This window comes from Pseudogymnoascus destructans (assembly GCF_001641265.1).
Source record: "Pseudogymnoascus destructans isolate 20631-21 unplaced genomic scaffold scaffold_16, whole genome shotgun sequence".
Taxonomy (NCBI): domain Eukaryota; kingdom Fungi; phylum Ascomycota; class Leotiomycetes; order Thelebolales; family Thelebolaceae; genus Pseudogymnoascus; species Pseudogymnoascus destructans.
The window spans coordinates 600,283-621,911 of record NW_020167535.1 but is presented as its reverse complement, the minus strand read 5'-3'; the positions used below and the strand labels follow the sequence as shown (position 1 = coordinate 621,911).

Genomic DNA, 21,629 nt, shown 5'->3' with positions numbered 1-21,629 from the left:
GATGACTTACTCATTATTACCAGCAGCGTCATTCTCTTCATCCCGAGGTCAATATTATAGTACTGTGCATACAACAACTCGTAACAATAGGCAAGGGGCAAGGGGCAACAAACAATCAAACTTTCACGTGGCTTAGCATTCCAATTACTAGGTGACGGATTGGCTGTCAAACCTTCCCTGCTTCCGCGCTCCTTGGCCGCGGTCCCTAGTGCCCTGCACTACTCTCCAGACAGCTCTACTCCTTCTCCACATAAATGCTTAACAGATCTAGACCTCTCGGTACACATCCCGAAAGATTTGTCGGACTATCATTCATCTATATCTATGTCGTGATTCCGGCTCCATGCCCTCCCCCCCAAGGATTCCCCTCTTCAACCTCAAAGTTCCCTCGCAGCTTCCCTGTTACACCTTCACCTGTAACACCTAAAAAGCGACGACGAAGATGGCCGTTACTGCCCACGACGTCGAAGAAAAGCAGCTGGGCAAGCATATAGAGGAATCTCCAGAAGTCTCGGCTAAGGACATCCCTCTCTTTGGGGACGGAGAGGCCTTCCGTAATGCCGCCGAGCGAGGCCAAACAGCAACTGACAGGTAAGCACCCATTCCTCCTTGCCACCTGTCTAGATCAAAATCTCACCGCCTGTAAAGACATGGCCAGTCGCTGGTGCAGTTCGACCCAGCTGCTGAGCGAAGACTTCGCTTGAAGATTGATCTGTACATCGTCCCGACCGTTGCTCTCCTCTATCTGTTCTGTTTCATAGATCGTGCAAATATCGGTATGGTACTGCCTTAAGGTGGTCTCTGCCCATTTTCTTACTCATCATCATAGGCAATGCAAGGCTTGCGGGATTCGAGAAAGACCTTAAACTCGTAAAATACGATTATAATATTGTCCTCTCTGTCTTCTACATTTCCTACATCGTCTTTGAGATCCCTTGCACCATGGCCTGTAAATGGGTTGGTCCTGGATGGTTCATCCCCGCTATCTCGCTCGGCTTTGGAATATGTACCATCTGCACCGCTTTCGTCACCAACACCCATGCTGCATGTGGCGTCCGTTTCCTACTCGGGGCTTTTGAGGCCGGTTTGATGCCTGGCATTGCTTATTACCTGTCCAGATGGTACCGAAGAAGCGAGTTGGCTTTCCGCTTAGCCCTCTATATCGTCATGGCTCCCCTCGCAGGTGCCTTTGGCGGTCTCCTAGCCTCTGCCATTCTGAGACTTGATGGCTTTGGTGGTCTGCATTCATGGCAGATGATCTTTGCTATTGAAGGCATCATCACTTGTGGCCTTTCAGTCCTCGCTTTCGTTACTTTGACTGATCGCCCCGAGACTGCGAGATGGTTAACCCAGGCTGAGAAAGATCTTGCCATCGCCCGCGTTAAGTCAGAGCGAGTCGCTACAACCGAAGTTTTAGACGCCATCGATAACACCAAAACCATGCGAGGCATCTTCTGTCCCGTCACCCTCGCCACTTCGTTCATCTTCCTCCTCAATAACATCACCGTTCAGGGCCTCGCCTTCTTCGCGCCTACCATCGTTAAAACCATCTACCCTAAAGAATCAATTGTATCTCAGCAACTTCACACCGTTCCCCCTTACGTTGTCGGCGGCTTCTTCACACTTCTATTGCCATTTTTAAGCTCGATGTTCGACCGTAGAAACCACTTCCTCATCATCTCTGCACCTCTCATGATGATCGGCTACATCATGTTCCTCGCGAGCAAAGAACCCATGGTCAGATACGGCGCAACCTTCCTCATCGCTAGCGGCGCCTACTCCTTCGGCGCCCTCTGCAACGCCCAAGTCGCTGCTAACGTCGTCTCCGACACAGCCAGAGGCGCCGCAATCGGCACCAATGTCCTGTTTGGCAACGTCGGCGGTCTAATTTCCACCTGGTCATTCCTGCCGACCGACGGCCCCGATTACCTTATCGGCAATGGCCTTGATTTCGCTACCTCGTCAACCATTCTCCTGCTATCCATCCTCCTGCTCTTCTGGATGAAGGCGGATAATCGGCGGAGGAGCAAGAAGGATGTCGATTCTATACTCGCTGGCCTTAGTCAGAAGGAGGAGCAGGACCTTGACTGGAAGCATCCGGCCTTCAGATGGAAGCCATAGGGGTGAAGGTCAGACTCGTCTTTACTCGGATAATGTGGATTCAGCAGGATTTTAGTATACTGTAATCACATTTTTAATATATCATTTAAGCGCAGCACAATCGTCACCACGACCAAAAAGCTCATCATCACGCCTTGTAACCTCCTACATTGCCCCTCTCATTGGCATCTGTAACAGTGACAGCACTATCGATACCCCGCGGATAACCTCCCCGTCCTATAAAATGGCCGAGTCACTTAAAACTCCATGCACTTCTCGAGATGCTTAACCCCTTGATGTGCATTGAAGAGGCATTCATGAATCGCACGAAGTAGAGAAACCACGAGTTCAAGTTCAAGTAAGGACTTCGAAATTCTGCGGATACGGAAAGTCCCCATACATCTGAGTGCTTGAATTGAAACGTGCCCAAACTCTTGCAACCTCGAATGATTGTCGAAGTTATCTCCAAGCCGACAGCATTTCAAGAGCATAATGGTGTATATCTTAGTATACTTATTATCACATCAAAATAAGCAGAGCGATACATTGTTGTATAACGTTCATTTATTGACTATGAAACCACAAAGGTCGGCGTATCTACTATATAATTGCTCGGGCTCAGCACTTCCTTTTGGCACAGGACTGGTGAGGTGTGTCGAGCAGAAGGTTCTCGTAGAGCGGAATCGTCGTGTGCGGGAAATAAGGAGGCGCAGTGACATGGCCCTGTGAGCTGTTCTTATATCATTGAACTACAAAACCACGACAGCCTCCGGGGCATTTGCCTGCTGTGACTTCAACTTTTCACTAGGGCTCAACTCAAACACGCCTTCCTCCTATTGCCCTTCGACCACTGTGCTCTGAATAGCTTTCCCCTCTAATCTCGCATCACCCGTCTTCATAGTCGCGTATAAAGCCGTGACTCATTTAGCCGCTGACGTCCGACACAGTTCTCAAATTTCCAGCTCGCTGCCAGTTCATCCATCTGTTCGTAGCTCAAGTCTTTGAAATAATCCGCCCACTCCGGTATCATGTACTCAGCCATGGTGATGCCTCTAATACCGCGGAAGACGTGCATGTGCGTGCGCCACTGCCAAGGATATTTCTTGCTATAGTTTTCGGGTACATTGTCCGCGAACCATTGATGAAGAGGCTCGAAGAGTCCGGGCTGCAGATGTGCGTCATCGTAGGCCCAGGAGTCGACAGCTAAGGCGCGCTTTTTTTCGAGGATGGGGGCGAGTAGACACATCCAGGCAGAGGCAGGAGAGAAGTGCGTCATGCCCATTACGTTGATATCTTTGTAGGACCAAATGTTCCATGCGTTAGAAAGCAGATTCAGACGGTGTAAATCAAGGGTATAAATTATGACCCTACAGGGGCAGTTTATGACTTACCAATTCCTTCAGCAGTATAAATAGACATCTGCTTGTCAAGCATCTTGTAGCGTTCTTCGTTCGATCCTCCCAATCGCATTCGTTTCCGGTCTTTCGTAAATGGGTCCAAATTCTCCGTTCCAAATTGGTACGTTGTGCTTCTTCATAAACTCGACTTTGCGGTCATACATTTTGCGGATGTAGACATCCTGCTCTGGTTCACCTTTATAATGGCCAATTCGCCAAATCCGCAGTAGTCGTGCACCGCATATACAGTGTTAGGGAAGACTGTTGAGAAGCCAGAAAAGTCTATGCTGAATCTGCAGTATTGCAGTGTTGCCTTCGAGCCAGAGTATGTGATCTGGATCATCTCTCACAGCCGGTACGATACGATCATAAAGGGCCAAGAGACGCGACCACTGCTGGTCAGCGGGCTCGCTCAAAAGATTGTATCCTGCGACCCAGGTATTTGACTTATAGCGCTTTGCAATAAATTGCCAAAGGTTGATCACTTGGTCTTGAAAATGCTTATGATCCCAGAATGCAGCGTAGCCTGTAGGATTATCGCAGTGCCAATCCTGAGACTGGCCACCAGGTGCAGCTTGGAGATCTAAAATCGTATAGATATTATATTTGGCGCACTGGATAGAATTTCCGTAATTAGCGATATGAACGTACTTGTTCTTGTGGAGAGAGGATGCACATACAATTTTAACAACCCGATCGACATGCTTTAAGCCTTCTTTTTTAATAACCATAGTTCATGTCGTCTTCAAAATGGTGATAATTCAACGGTAAACGTAGGGAATTTATGCCGGGCGACGCCAGAAATTCGGCATCCTTCTTGGTGAAGAAGTATTCTAAAAACTTGTCGAAAAAGAAGTCACTCTTTTTTTTTACCAAGCATTTCATCCAATGCTCGTCGAATCTGCATTTCCCGGCCTGGAAAGCCATTCATGAAGTTCTCCATGAGCATCCATCCTCCTAGAGCTGTCTGGTAAGTGTCAGTTGATGATAGCACAAATCTCGAAGGTGAGAATTACACCACGAAGCAATACCACATTTCCATTGGCATCGACTATACTCGAGCTCTTTGTCCTTAAGATTCCGCTTGACATGGTTTTAGAATATGAGGGTACGATACACCAACGAGGTCGAAATGGACGCCACGTGGATTGGTTCAAAGATTAAGGATAAAAAGTGAAGTTCATAATCGTATATAAAGGGCGACAACATCTCATTAGAGAGAAACCATACCCCCATTTTAAATAAATCCATTGCGACATCGGGCCATCGACATGTATTCAAATTTGACTCCAATAACGCTGGCGGTCGAGGCATCTGGTAACGGGGCAACTCTTTGATTTTGCCCCGAGCGAATAAGGAACTTTGTTCAATGCTGGTCCCGCGTTAATGGTGTAAGCCGCGGGATAACTAAGGGCAATTCCCTCGTTAAAGCGAGCCTCTAGGAATTTTTCTGTTTAGCCAGTTCTCCTCGAATGCAGGTGTTAGTCTGGGGCATGCATTATGGGGCTGGGGCCCCCGGATCGACAATGCAAAATTGGACCATGTCTAGCTCTGGCTCGCAAGCTTAAACATCTATATACCATGGCATTGATTTCACGTGCGAAGCTGGAAGCTGCCGCGTGGGGTGAGATAATGAGGGAAAGCGTTCTCGAAGTATAAAACCATCCGACATACCCATTAGATTTCGTTAATAACCTGCCATTAGACCTGCCTCATCTCTCACCTCCCTTAATATTGCTCTAGACATATATCGCAGCTTCCGAGTCAGTTCAATCATGGACTCCCTCCGCAAACGTTAGCTATACACGCTCCGCCAACGCCATCCTGCTGCCTCTGGCCAAATCTCCTATGCTAAAGCTGCTCGCTTCCCTTACATCCACCTACTATTGTGTCTCATCTTCATCGCCGACCACGTCTTCGGCTTCGAGAATGTGGTGGCGCGCGCTAGGAGACGCCTGAATAGCAGCGCCTACATCGGCAATGCCGTCCCTCGACTGTACATCTACTCGAGCGCGGATCAGATGGTGCCTGCACCAGACGTCGAGACCCACGCCAAGCAGGCACGTCGCGCCGGTTACAGCGACGTAGCCAACTTACGCTTTGAGGCCAGCGGTCACTGCGCCCACGCCTCCAGATATGCCGAGCAGTATTGGGACGGCATCGCTAGACTTTTTGACAAGAGCAACATCATCGCACAAGGGTGGCAATGGGATTTGATCTCCTCTCGTAGTCTGTTAATAAGTTTAAGTGCATTTTAATATTAATATCGGTTAACCGAGCATCGATTGACAACTATAATTTTATATAATTATAATTTCGTTTATATAACTACAATTTTTTTTAATAGCACGTGATGAATTCCGATTTAGATCGACCACAAGAGCTGAAAAGGTGCCGCTTCCCACCAACAAGACTTAAGACTCTAGAAGATAGACACTCCGGCAACACGCGTAGGGATGAACCCATTCAGAGCCGCATCTCGGACAGATGCACAGTGGCTGTTTGTGGGCTTTGCCTCGGCATTCCTCGATGTTGAGTCAGACGGTGCCAATTTATCGCAATCTCGAGCCTGCAACGCAGGTTTTAGGCCTGGATGCAAAGCCTTTTACACATCAAATGAAGACGGTGAAAATGGCTCTCAAAATCACAAGGGGTTAGCCGAGGCAGACCTTGATGAGGCGGCGTTGGACCTAAAGAGCCAGATTCTCGTGTTTCAGTACAAAGGAAAATTCCACGCCATAGACCATGTATGTCAGCTAAATGGATTTAAAGCACTCTACTACGGCTAGTTCTAATAACATAAATTTGTAGCAATGCCCCCATTCATCATTTCCTCTTTCACGGGGCACAGTTTTTGATATCGAGGACTTTGGCGTTGTTCTTAGCGTTGGGGTTACTTGTCCGAAACATGACTGGTCTTTTGACTTATTTACTGGAACAGGCGATCGCGGGAATTACAAGCTCAAAATATGGGAAGTGCAGTTGCGTGGTGTAGATGGTTCGGATAAAGAAGTTTGGGTGAGGAAAAAGCAGAGAATGGGATAAACAGCTTCATTTTAGCTTTGTAATTGAGCGATTAATTGTATAATTTGTACGATTTTGCGGGCAGCGCATAGCAACTATGGCTCAGGGAAAAGCGAGAGTAACGGAGAAGGTAGGGATAGGTAATAGCGATCGTAGCTGCGAGGAAAAGCCACAGCCGTAGGGGAAAGCGAGAGCAACGGAGACGGCAGGGACGAGTAACAGCGACCTGGGAAAAGCGACAGCATCCGTGGATGCGGGGGAAAGCTAGAGTAACGGGGGTGAGGGCGGCGCGAGAGTGGTACAAGCGTGGTGAGGGTTGGTGAGGGTGGTGAGGAGAGTGCTGTTGGGTTCTTTATAAACTTCATGGCACAGAATTTTGTTGGGTCTATGTGGGAGTTATAAGATAGTTAAGGACCTCGATGTCCTCTTAAACATCAGAGATCACTGGGGACGGAGAGGGGCCTGTTCTGTCCGGTTTTTAATTGTATTTTATTAGCTATATAGTTTGTACAACTGTTACACTGTGTTACATTTCTAACACGCCTCATCTCCTCGAGGATATATCGTGCGAGTCCTGAACAATCTCAGGGGAGGTGGTAGAACCCTTCTTTGTCTGCTCAACGCCCTCTCCAGAAATGACGGTACTGTCCTTCACTGGCACTTCAGCCGGCTCGATATCATCATGACCACCACCCAGCAAATCCACTCGAACCACCTTCCCTACTCCCTCAGATTCACGGTGGCTCTCATCCTTTCCAAGTGGCAGCTCCTCCCCAATCTCTATCCCGGATCCACCACCAATACCACCCTCCCCCTTCTCGGGGCACGCTTCCTTCCTGCCCCCCTCATCTACAACCTCCTCCTCCTCCCAATCCTTCGCAACCCATCTCCTCCACGGCTTATACGCTATCACGCCCCCGACTGCCCCTATCACAAATAGCCCACAAATGCACCCACCCAGAACATCATAATACTCCCCTAGCGTCTCCAGGCCGTCCCAGAAGGGCCCCTCTGGCTCCGCCACATTGGCGATTAGCGACAGGAGTTGGATCGTGCCGATACAGATCGCTACCATCACGGTTATGCCGGTGAGGATGATGGAGTAGTAGAGCGTGGCGAGGGGATCACGAGCTTTGCCACTGGTGGTGTACAGCGTCATCATTAAAGCACCATCTGTGGTGTCGATGAGGCACATTCCGGCTAGGGGGTGTTAGTTTGTATCTCTCCTGCTTCTCTTAATCTATAACCGCACGGGGGATCACATACCAGTAAACAACAACGGAAAAATCAGAATCAACCACAAACTGGTCCCCGACGCACCCTGCACTGATGCAATCCCCAACACCGCAATCTCACTACTCGTGTCGAAGCCCAGCCCAAACAGCACGCCAAGGGGGTACATCTTCCACGGGCGATCGATAACCCGAAACACCCCCTTTAACACCCGCAACAGGATTCCACCCCCCGCAGCCGTCAACAACCCGTCCTTCTCCCCATCTCCCCCTTCCTCCTCTTTCCCCTGCCGCCGCAGTACAGCCCGCATCCGCTCCACCAGCCTAAACAGCAAATACCCGTTCCCGATTCCCAGCAGGATCAGAACCGCAGCACTGACAGCTGTTCCTATGATGCCGCCGACGCGCGAAAAGCCGCCGAAGCGGTCTTCGAGCGCGCCAGCGGTGGCGGCGACCACGATGCAGGTTATGATCACGATGGTGGAGTGCCCGAGACTAAACCACGTGCCGACGGTGACGGGGTGCTGGCCGGAGGCGACGAGGCGCCGGGTCATTAGGTCGATGGCCGCGATGTGGTCGGCGTCTAGGGCGTGACGGAGGCCGAGCGTGTAGGAGAGGATGGCGGGGCCGGAGAGGTAGGGGTGGTAGTGGATGACCACGCCGCTGGCGGCCCAGAGGAGGGCGTTGACTAGGATAAGGAGGGCGATGATGCGAATGGCGGGGAAGGGGAGGATGCGTATGCGGGAGGGGAGACGGGCGGCGAGGCGCGCGGGGAGGGAGGGTGAGGGGAAGGTGGGAGGCATGGTGAGGGGTGTGGTGGTGGGCGTGTTTGGTGGGAGCTCTCCTCTTGCTCTTCCTCCTCTGAAGGGCGGGTATACGGCGTATATAGCTGGTTATAAGCGCGCTTCACCACTGAGGCAAGGATGACGAGGTAAACACGGGAGTAGCTTCACGACGGCGCAACGATTTCAGTATACTCTATCGAAGAGGAAGGGGAGGAGAATAGTAGAGGAGGAGGGAGAGGAGGAATGAAGAGGAGGATGGAGTGTGCCAATATTTTCCCTCCTAGTTTCCCGTCATTACATTTGGCCCTGCCATGAGGCATGTCAGTAAATGAGCCCTGGCTCCTAGCTGTAAACAGCAAAGCGGGAGGAGGTGTGGAAGAGGAGGTGATGCTTGATTCGGTGGGCGGAGGGGGTTATCTATCTTATCTTGATAAGAACGTATTCGGCATGTAAGTTGGTAACGGTAACGTACGTAAGCCAGTACTCGGTGGTTTGTCCACCTACTCGCTTCGCTCGTAGGTGGCGAAAGCGAGTTGGGTATGCGAAAGCGAGTCTGGGTATGCATCAATATGATATACATATCTATGAATCAACGAGGTAATAGCGTAGTATTGATAGATAACTACCTGAACAATATAAAATTAACAGAGCTATTTTCACTATCTAAACTTTGTACCAACCCATTTTCATCTTCGTCGTCGCACTCTTATACAGTCAACTCCCGTTAAGTCGATACAATTGGTGACACATGTAAATGTCGTAAAAGTGAAAATATCGTTAACGTGGTTTATCACCGAGTCGCGCACTTTTCCTTGGCACGGAACTTCAAATATAAATACTACCCCTAAAGAAAATAGTAAATTTTTTACAAATTAAAATCTAAAGAGCTAGATACATCTTCTTCTATTTTACAAGTTCGCGCGTTATGGCCAGCCTTTCCGCAAGTGCCACAGCACCGTCCAGACGGTTGTCCCTCAACCTGATTGCCCCTCTCTGCACGTCAGTCGCGTCGAACCTGCTCATCTACCTCCTGCTGAGACAAAATATCGTATGCATCCTCTACTGTAAGTGCACCTCCTTCACGGATACGGTTATTTTTAGCCCTGCGACGCTTGCTAAGCGCTTCATTTGCTGCTCGAAGTGTACGGATCTCCTCTGTTAAAAGGGTATTCTGGTGAGCTAATCGCTCAGTGCCCTTTGCTAACGCAAAGACTGTCTCAAAAAGAGGTGTTGGCGAGCTTCCCTGGTGACGGGCAATCCTTTGCTTCACAAGAGTTGTCTGTGAGAGGGCCTCGGTAGGGTTGTGAGGTGTCTGGGAGACCCAAGGGTCGGCGTCGGCAGGGAGGGGTAAAGCAGGAGATGGAGTCCGTAACTTCACATCGAGCTTTGAAATAACAGCTTGAGGGTTGAAAGGCACTAGGCCAGCTCCACGGAATCCAGCCTGAGCGTTTTGGGTCGTTATTGACTCTATAAACGCTGCTTGGAAGGCAAGGAAGAACTCGACCTTAGTAATATGGTTAATATGAGCCTTAATAAAGGTCTCGATTTGTCGCCCATATGCCCTTTTCAACACACTAAAACACCCAACGTCAAGTGGCTGGGTAAGATGGGACGAGTGAGGAGGCAAACAAAGAGTAATAATGTTATGAGCCTTACAATACTCCTGAAATTCGGCCGATTCGTGACTCTTGTGCCCATCTAACACAAGCATTCGATATGGACCCTTCGCACGAGTAGCAGTGTGTTTATCGAAGTGTTTGATCCATTCTAGACCCGTCTCATTATTTGTCCATCCATTAATTGTTGGCTTAATCACCCAGTCGTTTGGGAGGTCGGCCTCAGTGTACCAATTCGTGAGATGATTCTTCCCTTGCACTACTAAAAATGGAGGCACATTCCAACCCTCACTACTAATACAAGCAATCGCTGTTGCCCATTCCCAATTGCCAGGCTGAACTGCCTTGCTGTCATACTGACATTCGTTGCACTCAGTTTGCTATCAAACTCAAGAGCAAACTTAGAAATCTCCTCCTCAAACCTACAAGTCACCATACATATCTTGGCTTATCACACCAACAACAGAAGCAATACTACTCAACGATTGCTGCAAACTCTTCTACTACATCTGTTTATGCTACATACATCACAGCATATCATTTGGACACTCATTGAACAAGTTATTAAGAAAATCTCCTCCTTAAGGGGGTGGGCCAATACTACCACATGGCATATCTCTACCAACTAGAGGCCTAGGAACATGAACGATAGCTCTAGAAGCTTCTACAACCCTCTATGATTCATTACACGTCATCGCTCCTTAGTTACCCACAAGATTGGTTAAGTTATGACATAATTTATCTATAGGTACTCTGACCTTGGACCTCCTTTTCACTTCCTATAGGCTAGGAACCCAAGAGATGGTTCTATGGGATTCTCTTACGTTCACTACATGATTAGCAAGCTAGTTGTGGGTCGCACTTGATTTCTAATACATTTACCAAGCCTGGTTAGTCATGGAAAGTCATGGAAAATGAGAGAACTACACTCCTTTGGCATAAATAGGATTGCCCTTTCCTTAAGAAAGGGCAAGCAGGCAATACAGTAAATCGACTATCACATACTTCCACGTCTTTTACAAGCTTCCAAGCATTCATCTTGTTACTCCTTGTTTCTGAAAAGTCAGTGAGGTGTTAACCTCTGACTTACCCCTGAGTTCCCAGACTCAACATTTGTTGCAACTTGTCTGAACCACTTCACTACATCACACACCTGATTGCTGCGTTGTGGAATAGTCTAAACTACGACCCTTTGGCTCTGTTTCCTAAGACAGTGTGTTGTCTTAGTAAAATCACCCCTTCCTTGGGTGGCTAAATTCTCACATCTGGTGCACCCACCATTACATCTACCTGGTATACAGACGCTTTACCGTCTAATTGGGAAATTGCGGTTAGTGATAACGGCTGGACTACGGACCAATTAGGCCTTATCTGGCTTACAGATGTCTTCGAAAAACATACAAAGGATTGTAGGGAAGGAGTATATCGACTTCTTATTCTTGACGGACATGGAAGTCATATTACAGCCGAATTTGACTTGTTTTGCAAGGACCATAATATTATTACTCTCTGTATGCCTCCGCATTCCTCGCATTTACTTCAACCTCTTGATGTAAGCTGTTTTGCGGTCCTAAAACGGTCATACGGGCGACAAATTGAAGATCTTATGCAGGCCGGAGTTAATCATATTGATAAGTCTGATTTCTTTCCAGCTTATTTTACGGCCCGTACGGAAGCTTTAACCTCACATACGATCTGTAGTGGGTTCTGTAAGGACACAGGGCACCCAGCTCACAGTAATAGCATATGAGAGTGCGAGTCAGAGGCTAAACGGATGCTATCCTATAGGTCTACTACGAAGGATACAAAAAAGATGATGGGGAACCCTGTCAGTCGATTTTCTCAAGTATCCGAAACCCATCCGACTCGGTTCTGACTCGGTTAGGCCACCCAAATGATCACACGTGACCCCGCGGCTACCCGGAGTCTATTCCCTAGAATGAGAGACGAGAAGGCATCCTTACACTGAGTTCTCAGACTCAACATTTGTTACAACTTGTCTAAACCAATCCACTACCTATAAAGTGCCCGAATCAACACTCCGCGATAGAATGGCTGGCCGAACCCACCGTGCTGAAGCTCGATCGAATTGTCACAAATTAAACGATATAGAAGAGGATACAATTGTTCAGTATATACTCAGTCTGGATTTCAGAGGATTTGCGCTCCGACTTGCTGGTGTTGAAGATATGGCTAATCTTCTTCTTAAATCGCGAGGATAGAACCCCGTAGGAAAGCTCTGGGCCCATCGATTCGTACAACGGCAACCACATGTAATGGTGGCTGTGTAACGCTGACTTCTAAATGATAGAAGACACAGAGGTTCTCTTGCGTAAAGGTTTACTTATCAGAGGAGGCAGGGGATCAGACACAAAGGCTTCAAGTAACACGTTACTAGTATATAACAAATACTGTATTGAGTTGAGCACGAAGCTCCTATCTAAGGAAATACTATCTACTTATATAGTGGCGTCGTGCCTCATGGGTAATCTGGATAGTTGGCGGATAGCTAGATATTCAGGATAGTTTGTGGATAGCTCAACTATCCAATATCCACTAGTTTCTGCAACTATCCATTAGCCCCGTCACATGGCAGCCTACCCCGCTTCCCACTGTGACTCACACGTCACGTTACTAGGCCCTGGCCCTGTAACCATGACATCATGTTACTATAGCCGTAACAGGGTGCACCAGATGTGAGAATCTAGCCACCCAAAGAAGGGGTGATTTTACTAAGACAACACACTGTCTTAGGAAACAGAGCCAAAGGGTCGTAGTTTAGACTATTCCACAACGCAGCAATCAGGTGTGTGATGTAGTGAAGTGGTTCAGACAAGTTGCAACAAATGTTGAGTCTGGGAACTCAGGGGTAAGTCAGAGGTTAACACCTCACTGACTTTTCAGAAACAAGGAGTAACAAGATGAATGCTTGGAAGCTTGTAAAAGACGTGGAAGTATGTGATAGTCGATTTACTGTATTGCCTGCTTGCCCTTTCTTAAGGAAAGGGCAATCCTATTTATGCCAAAGGAGTGTAGTTCTCTCATTTTCCATGACTTTCCATGACTAACCAGGCTTGGTAAATGTATTAGAAATCAAGTGCGACCCACAACTAGCTTGCTAATCATGTAGTGAACGTAAGAGAATCCCATAGAACCATCTCTTGGGTTCCTAGCCTATAGGAAGTGAAAAGGAGGTCCAAGGTCAGAGTACCTATAGATAAATTATGTCATAACTTAACCAATCTTGTGGGTAACTAAGGAGCGATGACGTGTAATGAATCATAGAGGGTTGTAGAAGCTTCTAGAGCTATCGTTCATGTTCCTAGGCCTCTAGTTGGTAGAGATATGCCATGTGGTAGTATTGGCCCACCCCCTTAAGGAGGAGATTTTCTTAATAACTTGTTCAATGAGTGTCCAAATGATATGCTGTGATGTATGTAGCATAAACAGATGTAGTAGAAGAGTTTGCAGCAATCGTTGAGTAGTATTGCTTCTGTTGTTGGTGTGATAAGCCAAGATATGTATGGTGACTTGTAGGTTTGAGGAGGAGATTTCTAAGTTTGCTCTTGAGTTTGATAGCAAACTGAGTGCAACGAATGTCAGTATTGTCACGGTTCACCAAGGCATAGGGCGCCAGTTGGGTATTATGAATTAAACTCAATCTAGAGAAGAAAGGAAAGAGAAGAGGAGCACTCGAGCAGTGGCTCGATCTATATACAGCTATTGTGGAGTGAATTCTCTTTAGCGAGACCAGTTCTGAGAATTCACTCCACAACTGAAAACTTCGCTCCAACCCCGGAAAGCTCCCCACACCCCTGAACCCCCACTCGAGCTGCAAGGCGCACTTGATATCGTAACAAGTATGACAGTAGAGATATGGAGTTTGCCTTTAAGTATAATCATCGGAGGAAGCGACCAACCGTCCGCATTAATACACTCAATAGCCGTAGTCCATTCGCGGTTCCCAGGTTGGACTGTTACAGGCCGTACGATCAGAGGCCGTAATGACTTTTGCGGTCGAAATCACACCCATTTGAAAGCCCGTCTCATCAAAGTTATAGATATCCATGTCCCGGATTCCATATTTTGCAACCGTATTTCGTAGGAGTTGGAACCAGTCTCGAATAACAGTCGGGTCTTCGCATAAGGCATGCTTGTAATCGTATTTGCGATTATAACAGGCCCGTAAAGAGTCATGGCGTCGTACAAAGTTATATGGCCATTGGACGCCAACTTGTTGCGGAGGAGACGCGTCCGTACTGGTCCGTTTTTGAAGCAATAAGTTAGCCATATCTCGAATTGAAGCCGTACGAACCAGTAAGCCTCGCTCATCCATAGATAAGATCCAATTAACAAGTGTTAATTCCTCTGTATCTGTAAGTTTAAGGTTTGCGGACCGTATTTCTCGTTGCGGAACGCGTCCTTGGAGACGCGCCCATAAAGTTGTATGAGAGACCTCGTACGTGTCCGCTGCGCCCCGTATACTAGTAAAATAGCCTGATTTGTATGATTTGACCGCAAGGGCCATTCGCCCTTCTTTAGATAGTGATTGGATATCAATTGGTTGAGACATGACTAGTAAAGTGGTCTGTAAAGTGGTGGTTTTGGTGGGGTGTGGACCGCCTACTTGTATGGACCGCTTACTTATCAAGTACGTTAACGTACATGTATAGCGAAAGCGCCAAACAAGCGAAAGCGCCAAAATGATGCGGTGACCAAACCCCCCAACTAAATGTTAAATTCCTCAACAACAAAACATGCCCCATAAAAACGATGAAAGCCAATTAGTGCTAGCTATCCAGGCTATGCAAAGCGACCCAAAGTTACGCCTTCGAGTTGCTGCTAGGATCTATTCTGTGGACCACCGCAAGCTAGGTCGTCGTCTAGAAGGTGTACCTTCACGACGCGATATCCAAGCCAACTCACGGAAATTAACTAACCTAGAGGAGTCCGTCCTTGTTCAGTATATACTCGACCTAGCTGCCAAAGGGTTTCCTCCTCGGCTGTCTGTTGTTGAAGATATGGCAAGTCGACTACTTGCAACACGCGACGCGTCACGCGTTGGGTCGCGTTGGGCTTCAAACTTTGTTAAGCGGCGTGTAGAGCTCCAGACATGCTTTCAGCGCAAATACGACTACCAGAGGGCTAAGTGCGAAGATCCAGAAGTTATTAATGGCTGGTTTGAGCTTGTGCGTAACACAATTGCGAAATATGGTATCGATGAAGCAGATATCTACAACTTTGATGAGACTGGGTTTATGATGGGCGTTATCTCAACTGCTATGGTTGTAACAAGCTCAGACGGGCGGGCAAAAGCAAAGAAGGTACAGCCTGGTAATCGGGAATGGGTTACAGTAATCCAAGGCGTTAGTTCTCAAGGTTGGGCAGTACCACCATTTATCATTGTTGCAGGCAAAAACCACCTTACATCTTGGTATGAGAATAGTGGATTTTCAAGCGATTGGGTGATTTCTGTTACTGAAAATGGCTGGACTACAAACGAGAGAGGCATGGATTGGATTCAGCACTTTGAGAAGCATACAAAGGCCCGGAGTGTTGGTGGTTATCGCTTGTTAGTCCTTGATGGTCATGAGAGCCACCACTCAGATGAGTTTGAGGAGTACTGCAAGGAACACAACATTATTACGCTTTGTATGCCTGCTCACTCTTCTCATCTACTCCAGCCACTTGATGTTGGCTGTTTCGGCCCGTTAAAGCAGGCCTATGGTCGGCAAATTGAAGATATGATGCAGGCTCATATTTCTCATATTACAAAGGATGACTTCTTTCCTGCCTTCCACGCTGCATTTAACACTACAATGACGGAAAGTAACATTCGAGGCGGGTTCCGAGGGGCAGGGCTTCTTCCATTTGACCCTGAGAGAGTGATATCTACACTTGATCTTAAGTTAAGGACACCAACGCCTCCAAGCTCCCGCCCAGGTACTGCTCAACCTTGGGTTTCTCAGACACCAAACAACCCAATTGAAGCTATGTCACAGTCTACATTTATTAAAACTCGGATTTCACGCCATCAAAATAGCTCTCCAACCTCAATCTATGCAGCTGTTGACCAGTTTACAAAGGGTGCATCGCAAATAATGCATCAATTAGCACTGCTAAAGGGAGAGAACCAAAACCTACGACAGGCAAATGAAGTACTAAGCAAGCGCCGGAGAGCTAGGAAAACACGACTACAGCAAGGAGGATCACTTAGTCAACAAGGGGCGCAAGAGCTACAGGATGAGAGGGATGTTGTGCAGCAGGTAGAGCAGGAAATAAGGGCAAGCCGTGGTCGGAAGCCAAGGGAAGAAACCCGTGCCCGTCGCTGTGGCAAGTGTGGTGAGACTGGGCACAATGCGCGCACGTGTCAGATTGTAATAGACACCTCTGAGGAAGAGGACTCCGAGTAGTTTCAATTGATTTCTAATGTTGTGGTAGATTTATCGCAATGTTTGTCGTGAGGGTAGATAATTTTGGCGCTTTCGCTTGTTTGGCGCTTTCGCTATACATGTACGTTATATAAAACTTATTTATGAACTTACCGGGTATATAAAACTTTTGCCCTTAAAACATAAGTTAAAGCCTTGATACGTACCTTAGGTAGAAACTTAAATCAGGCAATTAATTTTAAGGCGGTGTGACGCAGGTGGCTTAGACATTTGCCAGGTACATGATCCACGGTGCTATATGTGTGATTTCACGTTCCAATTATGCCCGAAAAGAATAGCATTCTTGGCCTCCAACGACAGGGACTACACTGTGCGTGAGGCCCTGATTTTGAGTTGATCAGAAAACCATGCCTCTCCAGTTTCCCCCCATCCCAAGTCCCAATCTAATTTTTTGGTCGCATCTAGGAAAAATCTAGGAAAAATCCACCCCCCATCATCTTCTCTTGCCTTGCCGATCTCCGTCTAAAAGACGGCCAAGCTCACGTTCTCCCTCAGTGCTACATACTCACTGTCCGCGTAACCGAGCACCTCCCCAATGCCTTCGCTATGTAGTCCCTTAATGCGCGCGATCTCCGTGCTACTGTAGTTCACCAGCGCGCGTCCAACCTCAAGTGGCGTTCCACACCAGAGCGGCGGGGGTGGGGTGCTTGAGCGTCGGTGAGTATGGATGGGTAGCGCCGTGATTGGCGCCGTGATTGGCGCCGAGAGCGGGGTAGAGGTAGGCGGAGTCCCAGTCGGTGGGGTCTGCGTGTAAGTGTGCGCCAGCCCATCGCCAGCAGACGTAGTCGCAGCAGCCGCGCCATCGACAGCTGCCTCGGTCTCCTCAGCGACACTCCTTGCGGGGGTCACAGGCGTGATCCGCTCCACGACCACTATGCGGACTGCCTCCTGCTGACCGAACGTGCCAGCGACGTCCACGATGCCGACGGGAAGCAGACCAGCCTTGTTGCTTAGCGCGCGGTGCGCACCGGCGTCGATGTAGACCGTGCCGTGAGGGGCAAGACCGTGGAGGAGCCAGAAACTGCGGTCGCGGATAGGGTGGCGCGACGGGGAGAACCGGGTGTGAGGGGGGCGTTGCGGGAGGTTGGATGGATCGAAGGGCGAGGGCGAGGAGGAGCCGGAAGGGCTAGCGACCGCCGGGGTATTGAGGGCGGAGAGGGCTGTGAGAGCTGTGAGGGATTTGTTGCGGGGTAGGCCAAGGGATTGCGTATAGGATACAATGGGGAAGATGTATTGCGGGTGTGCCGAGGAGGCGATGATGGTGGTGACACCAGCGGAGGAGGCGAGGCGGGCGGCAACGATTTTGGTGCTCATGCCGCCTGTTCCTAGGGAGGAGCCGGCGGAGGAGACTACAAAGTTTAGTTGGAGGTGGGAGAGGAGAGAAGGCAATGTGACTCACCATCGGCTCGGAGGGCGTCAATGTCGTCGACGACTTCAATTGCCTTTGCGTCAGGATTCGTACGCGGGTTCGCGGTGTAGAGGCAGTCGACGTCAGTCATGAGAAAGAGATAGTCGGCGTGGACCATGGCGGCCGTGATGGCCGACAGGGTGTCGTTGTCACCAAACTTAATTTCAGCAACGGCGAGAGTGTCGTTCTCATTGACAATGGGGATCACGCCCATATCGAGGAGCTCGTTAATCGTATTGACTGCATTGATATATTGTGAACGCTGGGATGTCGTGTCAGTGTACATATTCGTAGGAGCTAGTTAGGCCTTACATCGGCAATATCGTTGCGGGTCAGAAGGATTTGAGCGATGGGTGTGCGGAGCTGCTCGAAGAGATTGTCCCATAGCCCCATAAGTCTGCATTGCCCAATTGCTGCCAGAGCCTGGAGAAAGGTCAGCAACGCCGTATGTTAGGCTGGGGTGATGTTGGAAAACCTGGATGCGAGGCAAATGCTTTGGTCTTTTCTTCACGTCCATGCGCCTCAAGCCAACGCCGATGGCGCCCGAGGAGACGAGGATGACTCTGTGTCCATCTTCATGTAACTTCACAGCGGTCTCAACAATGAGAGACAAGGTTGAGAGGAGCGGCTCATGAGTATGCTCATCAACAATCGAGCTCGTGCCTGAGCAATGAGCGTTAATTGGGCTGTGGGCCAAATATGAGTCGACTCACCAAGTTTTATGACAATAGTCAAGGGCTTTGGTCCCTTCATGTTTGCTACATTTGACACGACGATCGAGCAAAGAAGGCAGGGGAATAAGTAGCTTTATAGACAACTTGGACAAGGCTGATAAACCGGCTGAATGGAGATCCTCGATGTCGTCGTTTCCCCCCCACCTTTGTTTGGAGTTTAGTGGTGCGCCCTGTCAAAGTTCCGAGTATCGCATCCGTACCCCACCGAGCCCGGGCAGAATACGGCCAACTGTTTTCTCACCGCCCTTAAACCGCGCTCGGCGTACTAGTACAGCGACTCTAATTTGGAAACTCACCAGCGCGACTAGCTTGACCAAACACACAATGACATCGCAGACACCCCCGACGGAGCAGGCACAGGCAACAGCCAGCTCGACTGAGCGCCCTCCAGTGTCGACATGGAACCCTAACAACGACCCGGCGAAGACGGGCTACGACCCGACCAAGCGATGGGCGAACTACTTCAACATCCTGCTGGGCAAGATGAGCCAGGAGGGCCAGGAGGCATTTCGTGAGGACGCATACATCCGCAACGAGGCGCGAGACTGCAGTAACTGCGACAAGTGGCGGGACTACCTGTTCGAGTACTCGCCGACCATCCGTTTCATGTCCAAGAACATCATGGACCTGAATGGCAAGCTGGACCGGAGTAACGTGCAGTGTCGCCGGTGTCCTACGCGGCGAGTTATTGGAGAGGATGGGAAGGAGCATACGGTTAGGCAGGGGGGCGGGTTCAGTCCGGATCACGGCATTTTGATCTGTGCGAATGAGATGAGGAATCAGGGACATCTGGAGGATACGTTGGCGCACGAGATGGTACATGCTTGGGATCATTTGAGGTGGAAGGTAGACTGGTCGGACTTACGGCATGCGGCGTGCACAGAGGTAAGAGGTCTGACTGGACGGTTATTGCATTGTGCTGACAACCCTTAGATTCGAGCATCCAGCCTGAGCGGCGAGTGCAGGTGGACCAGAGAGTTCTTCGTAAGGAACAACTTCACGCTCACACAACAACACCAGAACTGCGTCAGAAACAGGGCTATTCGGTCCGTCATGAATCGTCCAAGCTGCAAGGACGATGTACATGCGACCAAGGTGGTCAACGAAGTTTGGGACTCATGTTTTGCGGATACCCGGCCATTCGACGAGATCTACCGGTAATGTGTTATATCACGACCACATTGCGTTTGTACAACAGTTGTTTGTATAGTATATATATGTAGTTATCATTTGCATGGGTAAGCGTAGGCGTTAAGGCTGGAAAACATAGAAACTCCAACTCCAACTTTCATGCATATCATGTCCAATTCCCCTGTCCTGCCCCATCCAAGTTAAAACGCCTCCGCTAGATACAATTAGAGGAGATAAAAAGGGATTCGTGATTCATTCCCTACCCTCAAGAGAGGATTTGCTGCCTGATGATTTCGACTCTCGCTGTGTTGCTCGCTCCCCTTTCACACAGTGTTTGATGATCCAGGGATGCTGCAGAACCTGATCAAGCGGGATACGCTTCTCGGGGTCCAGAACGAGGAGCTATAAATGTCAGCTATATACTAAGAAGTAGGTATATGAAAAATTACTCGTTTGATCAAGTCCTTCGCCTCCGGAGAAACGAACGAAGGGACAGTCATGTCTGCCCTCGTAATCCTCCTCTGTGTCATAATCATAGTATCTTCGAACGGCGCCTCTCCAACGAGGAACTCGTACGCCAAGACACCCAAACTCCACAGATCGACCTTCTCGCCATACCAGTTATCCCCCGACCCCGGCTTGAGCATCTCCGGGGGCAGATAGTCAAGAGTTCCGCACATTGTCTGGCGGCGGTTGTTTGGCGCGTGCACGCTCCATCCGAAATCAGAAATCTTAATCTCGCCATGGATACCCATCAAGATATTCTCCGGCTTAATGTCTCTGTGTATGACGTGCTTCTTGTGGAGATACTTGAGCGCCGCAGCCATCTGCGCGATGTACGACGCTGCCTTCCACTCAGGGAACCTGTTCTCGCGCCTCAGGTGCTTGTACAGCTCGCCCTTGCCCGCAAACTCCAGAATGAGGAAGACTCGCTTGCTGTCGTGGAAGTGGCCGTACAGTTGGAGGATGTTTGGATGCCGTAAGTTGGACTGGATCTCGATTTCTCGGCGGACTTGCTTCTCCACTTTGCCCTGCTGGATTTCGGACTTGTGCAGCACCTTCAGGGCACAAATGAACCCGGTACCTCTCTCTCTAGCGAGATATACACGCCCGAATTTACCCTTTCCTAGCGGCCGCCCAATCTCGAACATGCCCAGGTGGAACTCCTTTGGCTGCGGCATGACGTAAATTTGTGGCGCTTTCTGCTCTGCTTTTACGAGCTCGTCGGAAGGCCTTGAGGATGTGGATGTGGCCTTGCGGGGGGGTGATGTTGCGCTCGTTGGTGCATTTGATCCTCGCCATTGTGCTGCTTGGGAGGGAACGGTGACTGTTGTTACCGGCGCTGTGTTATTGTTTGAAAGCGCCATCTTGAGGAGGTTTCCGCCATTTGAGGTTTGCGATAGTTGTGATTTCGGGACAACCTAGATTGTTCTTAGAAGATATGCATATAAGCATTCCAGTGTACTTACTTTGGACTTGAGGCCAGTCTTCTTGAGGCCCTCTCTACCGTCATTCTCATCGGTCACGGACAAGTGCTCGAACCGAGATTCGAGTCCCCGGCTTGCCATTGTGAGAGAGTTATCCACTTCCGGAACTGTATTACTACAATTCAAGGAAACGGTTAGTTTCCGAGCGTGGAATTGTGTTGGTCGTTTGGCGATACTAGATGTCGTTGTTCTTGAAATCGCCTGGGACAATTGAGGGTCAACATAATAATGGGAGCTACAGTGTTGTCAGAGCAACGAACAAG

General features: G+C 49.0%; 9 protein-coding genes across 9 annotated transcripts; 4 read left to right on the top strand and 5 right to left on the bottom strand.

Annotated features, from left to right (window-relative positions):
* Nucleotides 1–284: 284 nt before the first annotated feature.
* VC83_05958 (uncharacterized protein) lies at nucleotides 285–2,213 on the top strand. The gene is made up of 3 exons (XM_024469565.1): nucleotides 285–591; nucleotides 649–776; nucleotides 830–2,213. The coding sequence occupies exons 1-3, from the start codon at nucleotides 443–445 to the stop codon at nucleotides 2,119–2,121; spliced, it is 1,569 nt and encodes a 522-aa protein (XP_024322466.1). The 5' UTR covers nucleotides 285–442; the 3' UTR covers nucleotides 2,122–2,213.
* A 474-nt stretch (nucleotides 2,214–2,687) lies between these two features.
* On the bottom strand, nucleotides 2,688–3,439 carry VC83_05957 (uncharacterized protein). Its single transcript, XM_024469564.1, has one exon. It carries the CDS (start codon nucleotides 3,380–3,382, stop codon nucleotides 2,996–2,998), a length of 387 nt encoding a protein of 128 aa, XP_024322461.1. The 5' UTR covers nucleotides 3,383–3,439; the 3' UTR covers nucleotides 2,688–2,995.
* A 1,115-nt stretch (nucleotides 3,440–4,554) lies between these two features.
* On the top strand, nucleotides 4,555–5,755 carry VC83_05956 (uncharacterized protein; the record flags this gene model as incomplete). Its single annotated transcript, XM_024469563.1, has 2 exons — nucleotides 4,555–5,121; nucleotides 5,355–5,755. Exons 1-2 carry the CDS (start codon nucleotides 4,998–5,000, stop codon nucleotides 5,753–5,755), a joined length of 525 nt encoding a protein of 174 aa, XP_024322460.1. The 5' UTR covers nucleotides 4,555–4,997.
* Nucleotides 5,756–5,842: 87 nt separating this feature from the next.
* On the top strand, nucleotides 5,843–6,798 carry VC83_05955 (uncharacterized protein). Its single transcript, XM_024469562.1, has 2 exons — nucleotides 5,843–6,244; nucleotides 6,309–6,798. The coding sequence occupies exons 1-2, from the start codon at nucleotides 5,954–5,956 to the stop codon at nucleotides 6,540–6,542; spliced, it is 525 nt and encodes a 174-aa protein (XP_024322459.1). The 5' UTR covers nucleotides 5,843–5,953; the 3' UTR covers nucleotides 6,543–6,798.
* A 192-nt stretch (nucleotides 6,799–6,990) lies between these two features.
* Nucleotides 6,991–9,060, bottom strand: VC83_05954 (uncharacterized protein). The gene is made up of 3 exons (XM_024469561.1): nucleotides 9,011–9,060; nucleotides 7,788–8,955; nucleotides 6,991–7,721 (listed from the first exon to the last, which is right to left on the bottom strand). Exons 2-3 carry the CDS (start codon nucleotides 8,554–8,556, stop codon nucleotides 7,066–7,068), a joined length of 1,425 nt encoding a protein of 474 aa, XP_024322458.1. The 5' UTR covers nucleotides 8,557–8,955; nucleotides 9,011–9,060; the 3' UTR covers nucleotides 6,991–7,065.
* A 332-nt stretch (nucleotides 9,061–9,392) lies between these two features.
* On the bottom strand, nucleotides 9,393–10,592 carry VC83_09651 (uncharacterized protein). The gene has a single exon (XM_024473064.1). The coding sequence runs from the start codon at nucleotides 10,247–10,249 to the stop codon at nucleotides 9,539–9,541; it is 711 nt and encodes a 236-aa protein (XP_024328832.1). The 5' UTR covers nucleotides 10,250–10,592; the 3' UTR covers nucleotides 9,393–9,538.
* A 5,999-nt stretch (nucleotides 10,593–16,591) lies between these two features.
* VC83_05953 (uncharacterized protein) lies at nucleotides 16,592–19,026 on the bottom strand. Its single transcript, XM_024469560.1, has 5 exons — nucleotides 18,728–19,026; nucleotides 18,490–18,677; nucleotides 18,327–18,437; nucleotides 18,006–18,276; nucleotides 16,592–17,955 (listed from the first exon to the last, which is right to left on the bottom strand). Exons 1-5 carry the CDS (start codon nucleotides 18,765–18,767, stop codon nucleotides 17,069–17,071), a joined length of 1,497 nt encoding a protein of 498 aa, XP_024322465.1. The 5' UTR covers nucleotides 18,768–19,026; the 3' UTR covers nucleotides 16,592–17,068.
* Nucleotides 19,027–19,947, top strand: ATP23 (Mitochondrial inner membrane protease atp23). The gene is made up of 2 exons (XM_024469559.1): nucleotides 19,027–19,633; nucleotides 19,682–19,947. Exons 1-2 carry the CDS (start codon nucleotides 19,073–19,075, stop codon nucleotides 19,907–19,909), a joined length of 789 nt encoding a protein of 262 aa, XP_024322464.1. The 5' UTR covers nucleotides 19,027–19,072; the 3' UTR covers nucleotides 19,910–19,947.
* Nucleotides 19,948–21,581, bottom strand: IPL1 (spindle assembly checkpoint kinase). Its single transcript, XM_024469558.1, has 3 exons — nucleotides 21,349–21,581; nucleotides 20,329–21,300; nucleotides 19,948–20,281 (listed from the first exon to the last, which is right to left on the bottom strand). Exons 1-3 carry the CDS (start codon nucleotides 21,445–21,447, stop codon nucleotides 20,132–20,134), a joined length of 1,221 nt encoding a protein of 406 aa, XP_024322463.1. The 5' UTR covers nucleotides 21,448–21,581; the 3' UTR covers nucleotides 19,948–20,131.
* Between the last annotated feature and the right edge of the window lie 48 nt (nucleotides 21,582–21,629).

Bases quoted from the DNA above. Each gene is read 5' to 3' on its own strand.
- VC83_05958 (XM_024469565.1), top strand. From the start codon at position 443: ATGGCCGTTACTGCCCACGACGTCGAAGAAAAGCAGCTGGGCAAGCAT. The intron at 592-648 runs GTAAGCACCCAT...CCGCCTGTAAAG, and splicing joins GGCCAAACAGCAACTGACAG to ACATGGCCAGTCGCTGGTGC. The intron at 777-829 runs GTATGGTACTGC...TCATCATCATAG, and splicing joins CATAGATCGTGCAAATATCG to GCAATGCAAGGCTTGCGGGA.
- VC83_05957 (XM_024469564.1), bottom strand. From the start codon at position 3,382: ATGGGCATGACGCACTTCTCTCCTGCCTCTGCCTGGATGTGTCTACTC.
- VC83_05955 (XM_024469562.1), top strand. From the start codon at position 5,954: ATGAACCCATTCAGAGCCGCATCTCGGACAGATGCACAGTGGCTGTTT. The intron at 6,245-6,308 runs GTATGTCAGCTA...ATAAATTTGTAG, and splicing joins AATTCCACGCCATAGACCAT to CAATGCCCCCATTCATCATT.
- VC83_05954 (XM_024469561.1), bottom strand. From the start codon at position 8,556: ATGCCTCCCACCTTCCCCTCACCCTCCCTCCCCGCGCGCCTCGCCGCC. The intron at 7,722-7,787 runs GTATGTGATCCC...AACACCCCCTAG, and splicing joins TTTTCCGTTGTTGTTTACTG to CCGGAATGTGCCTCATCGAC.
- VC83_09651 (XM_024473064.1), bottom strand. From the start codon at position 10,249: ATGCTTGTGTTAGATGGGCACAAGAGTCACGAATCGGCCGAATTTCAG.
- VC83_05953 (XM_024469560.1), bottom strand. From the start codon at position 18,767: ATGAAGGGACCAAAGCCCTTGACTATTGTCATAAAACTTG. The intron at 18,678-18,727 runs GTGAGTCGACTC...CTCATTGCTCAG, and splicing joins GACTATTGTCATAAAACTTG to GCACGAGCTCGATTGTTGAT. The intron at 18,277-18,326 runs GTAAGGCCTAAC...ACGACATCCCAG, and splicing joins CCCGCAACGATATTGCCGAT to CGTTCACAATATATCAATGC.
- ATP23 (XM_024469559.1), top strand. From the start codon at position 19,073: ATGACATCGCAGACACCCCCGACGGAGCAGGCACAGGCAACAGCCAGC. The intron at 19,634-19,681 runs GTAAGAGGTCTG...GACAACCCTTAG, and splicing joins GGCATGCGGCGTGCACAGAG to ATTCGAGCATCCAGCCTGAG.
- IPL1 (XM_024469558.1), bottom strand. From the start codon at position 21,447: ATGGCAAGCCGGGGACTCGAATCTCGGTTCGAGCACTTGTCCGTGACC. The intron at 21,301-21,348 runs GTAAGTACACTG...AGAACAATCTAG, and splicing joins AGACTGGCCTCAAGTCCAAA to GTTGTCCCGAAATCACAACT. The intron at 20,282-20,328 runs GTAATTTTTCAT...TGACATTTATAG, and splicing joins CGAAGGACTTGATCAAACGA to CTCCTCGTTCTGGACCCCGA.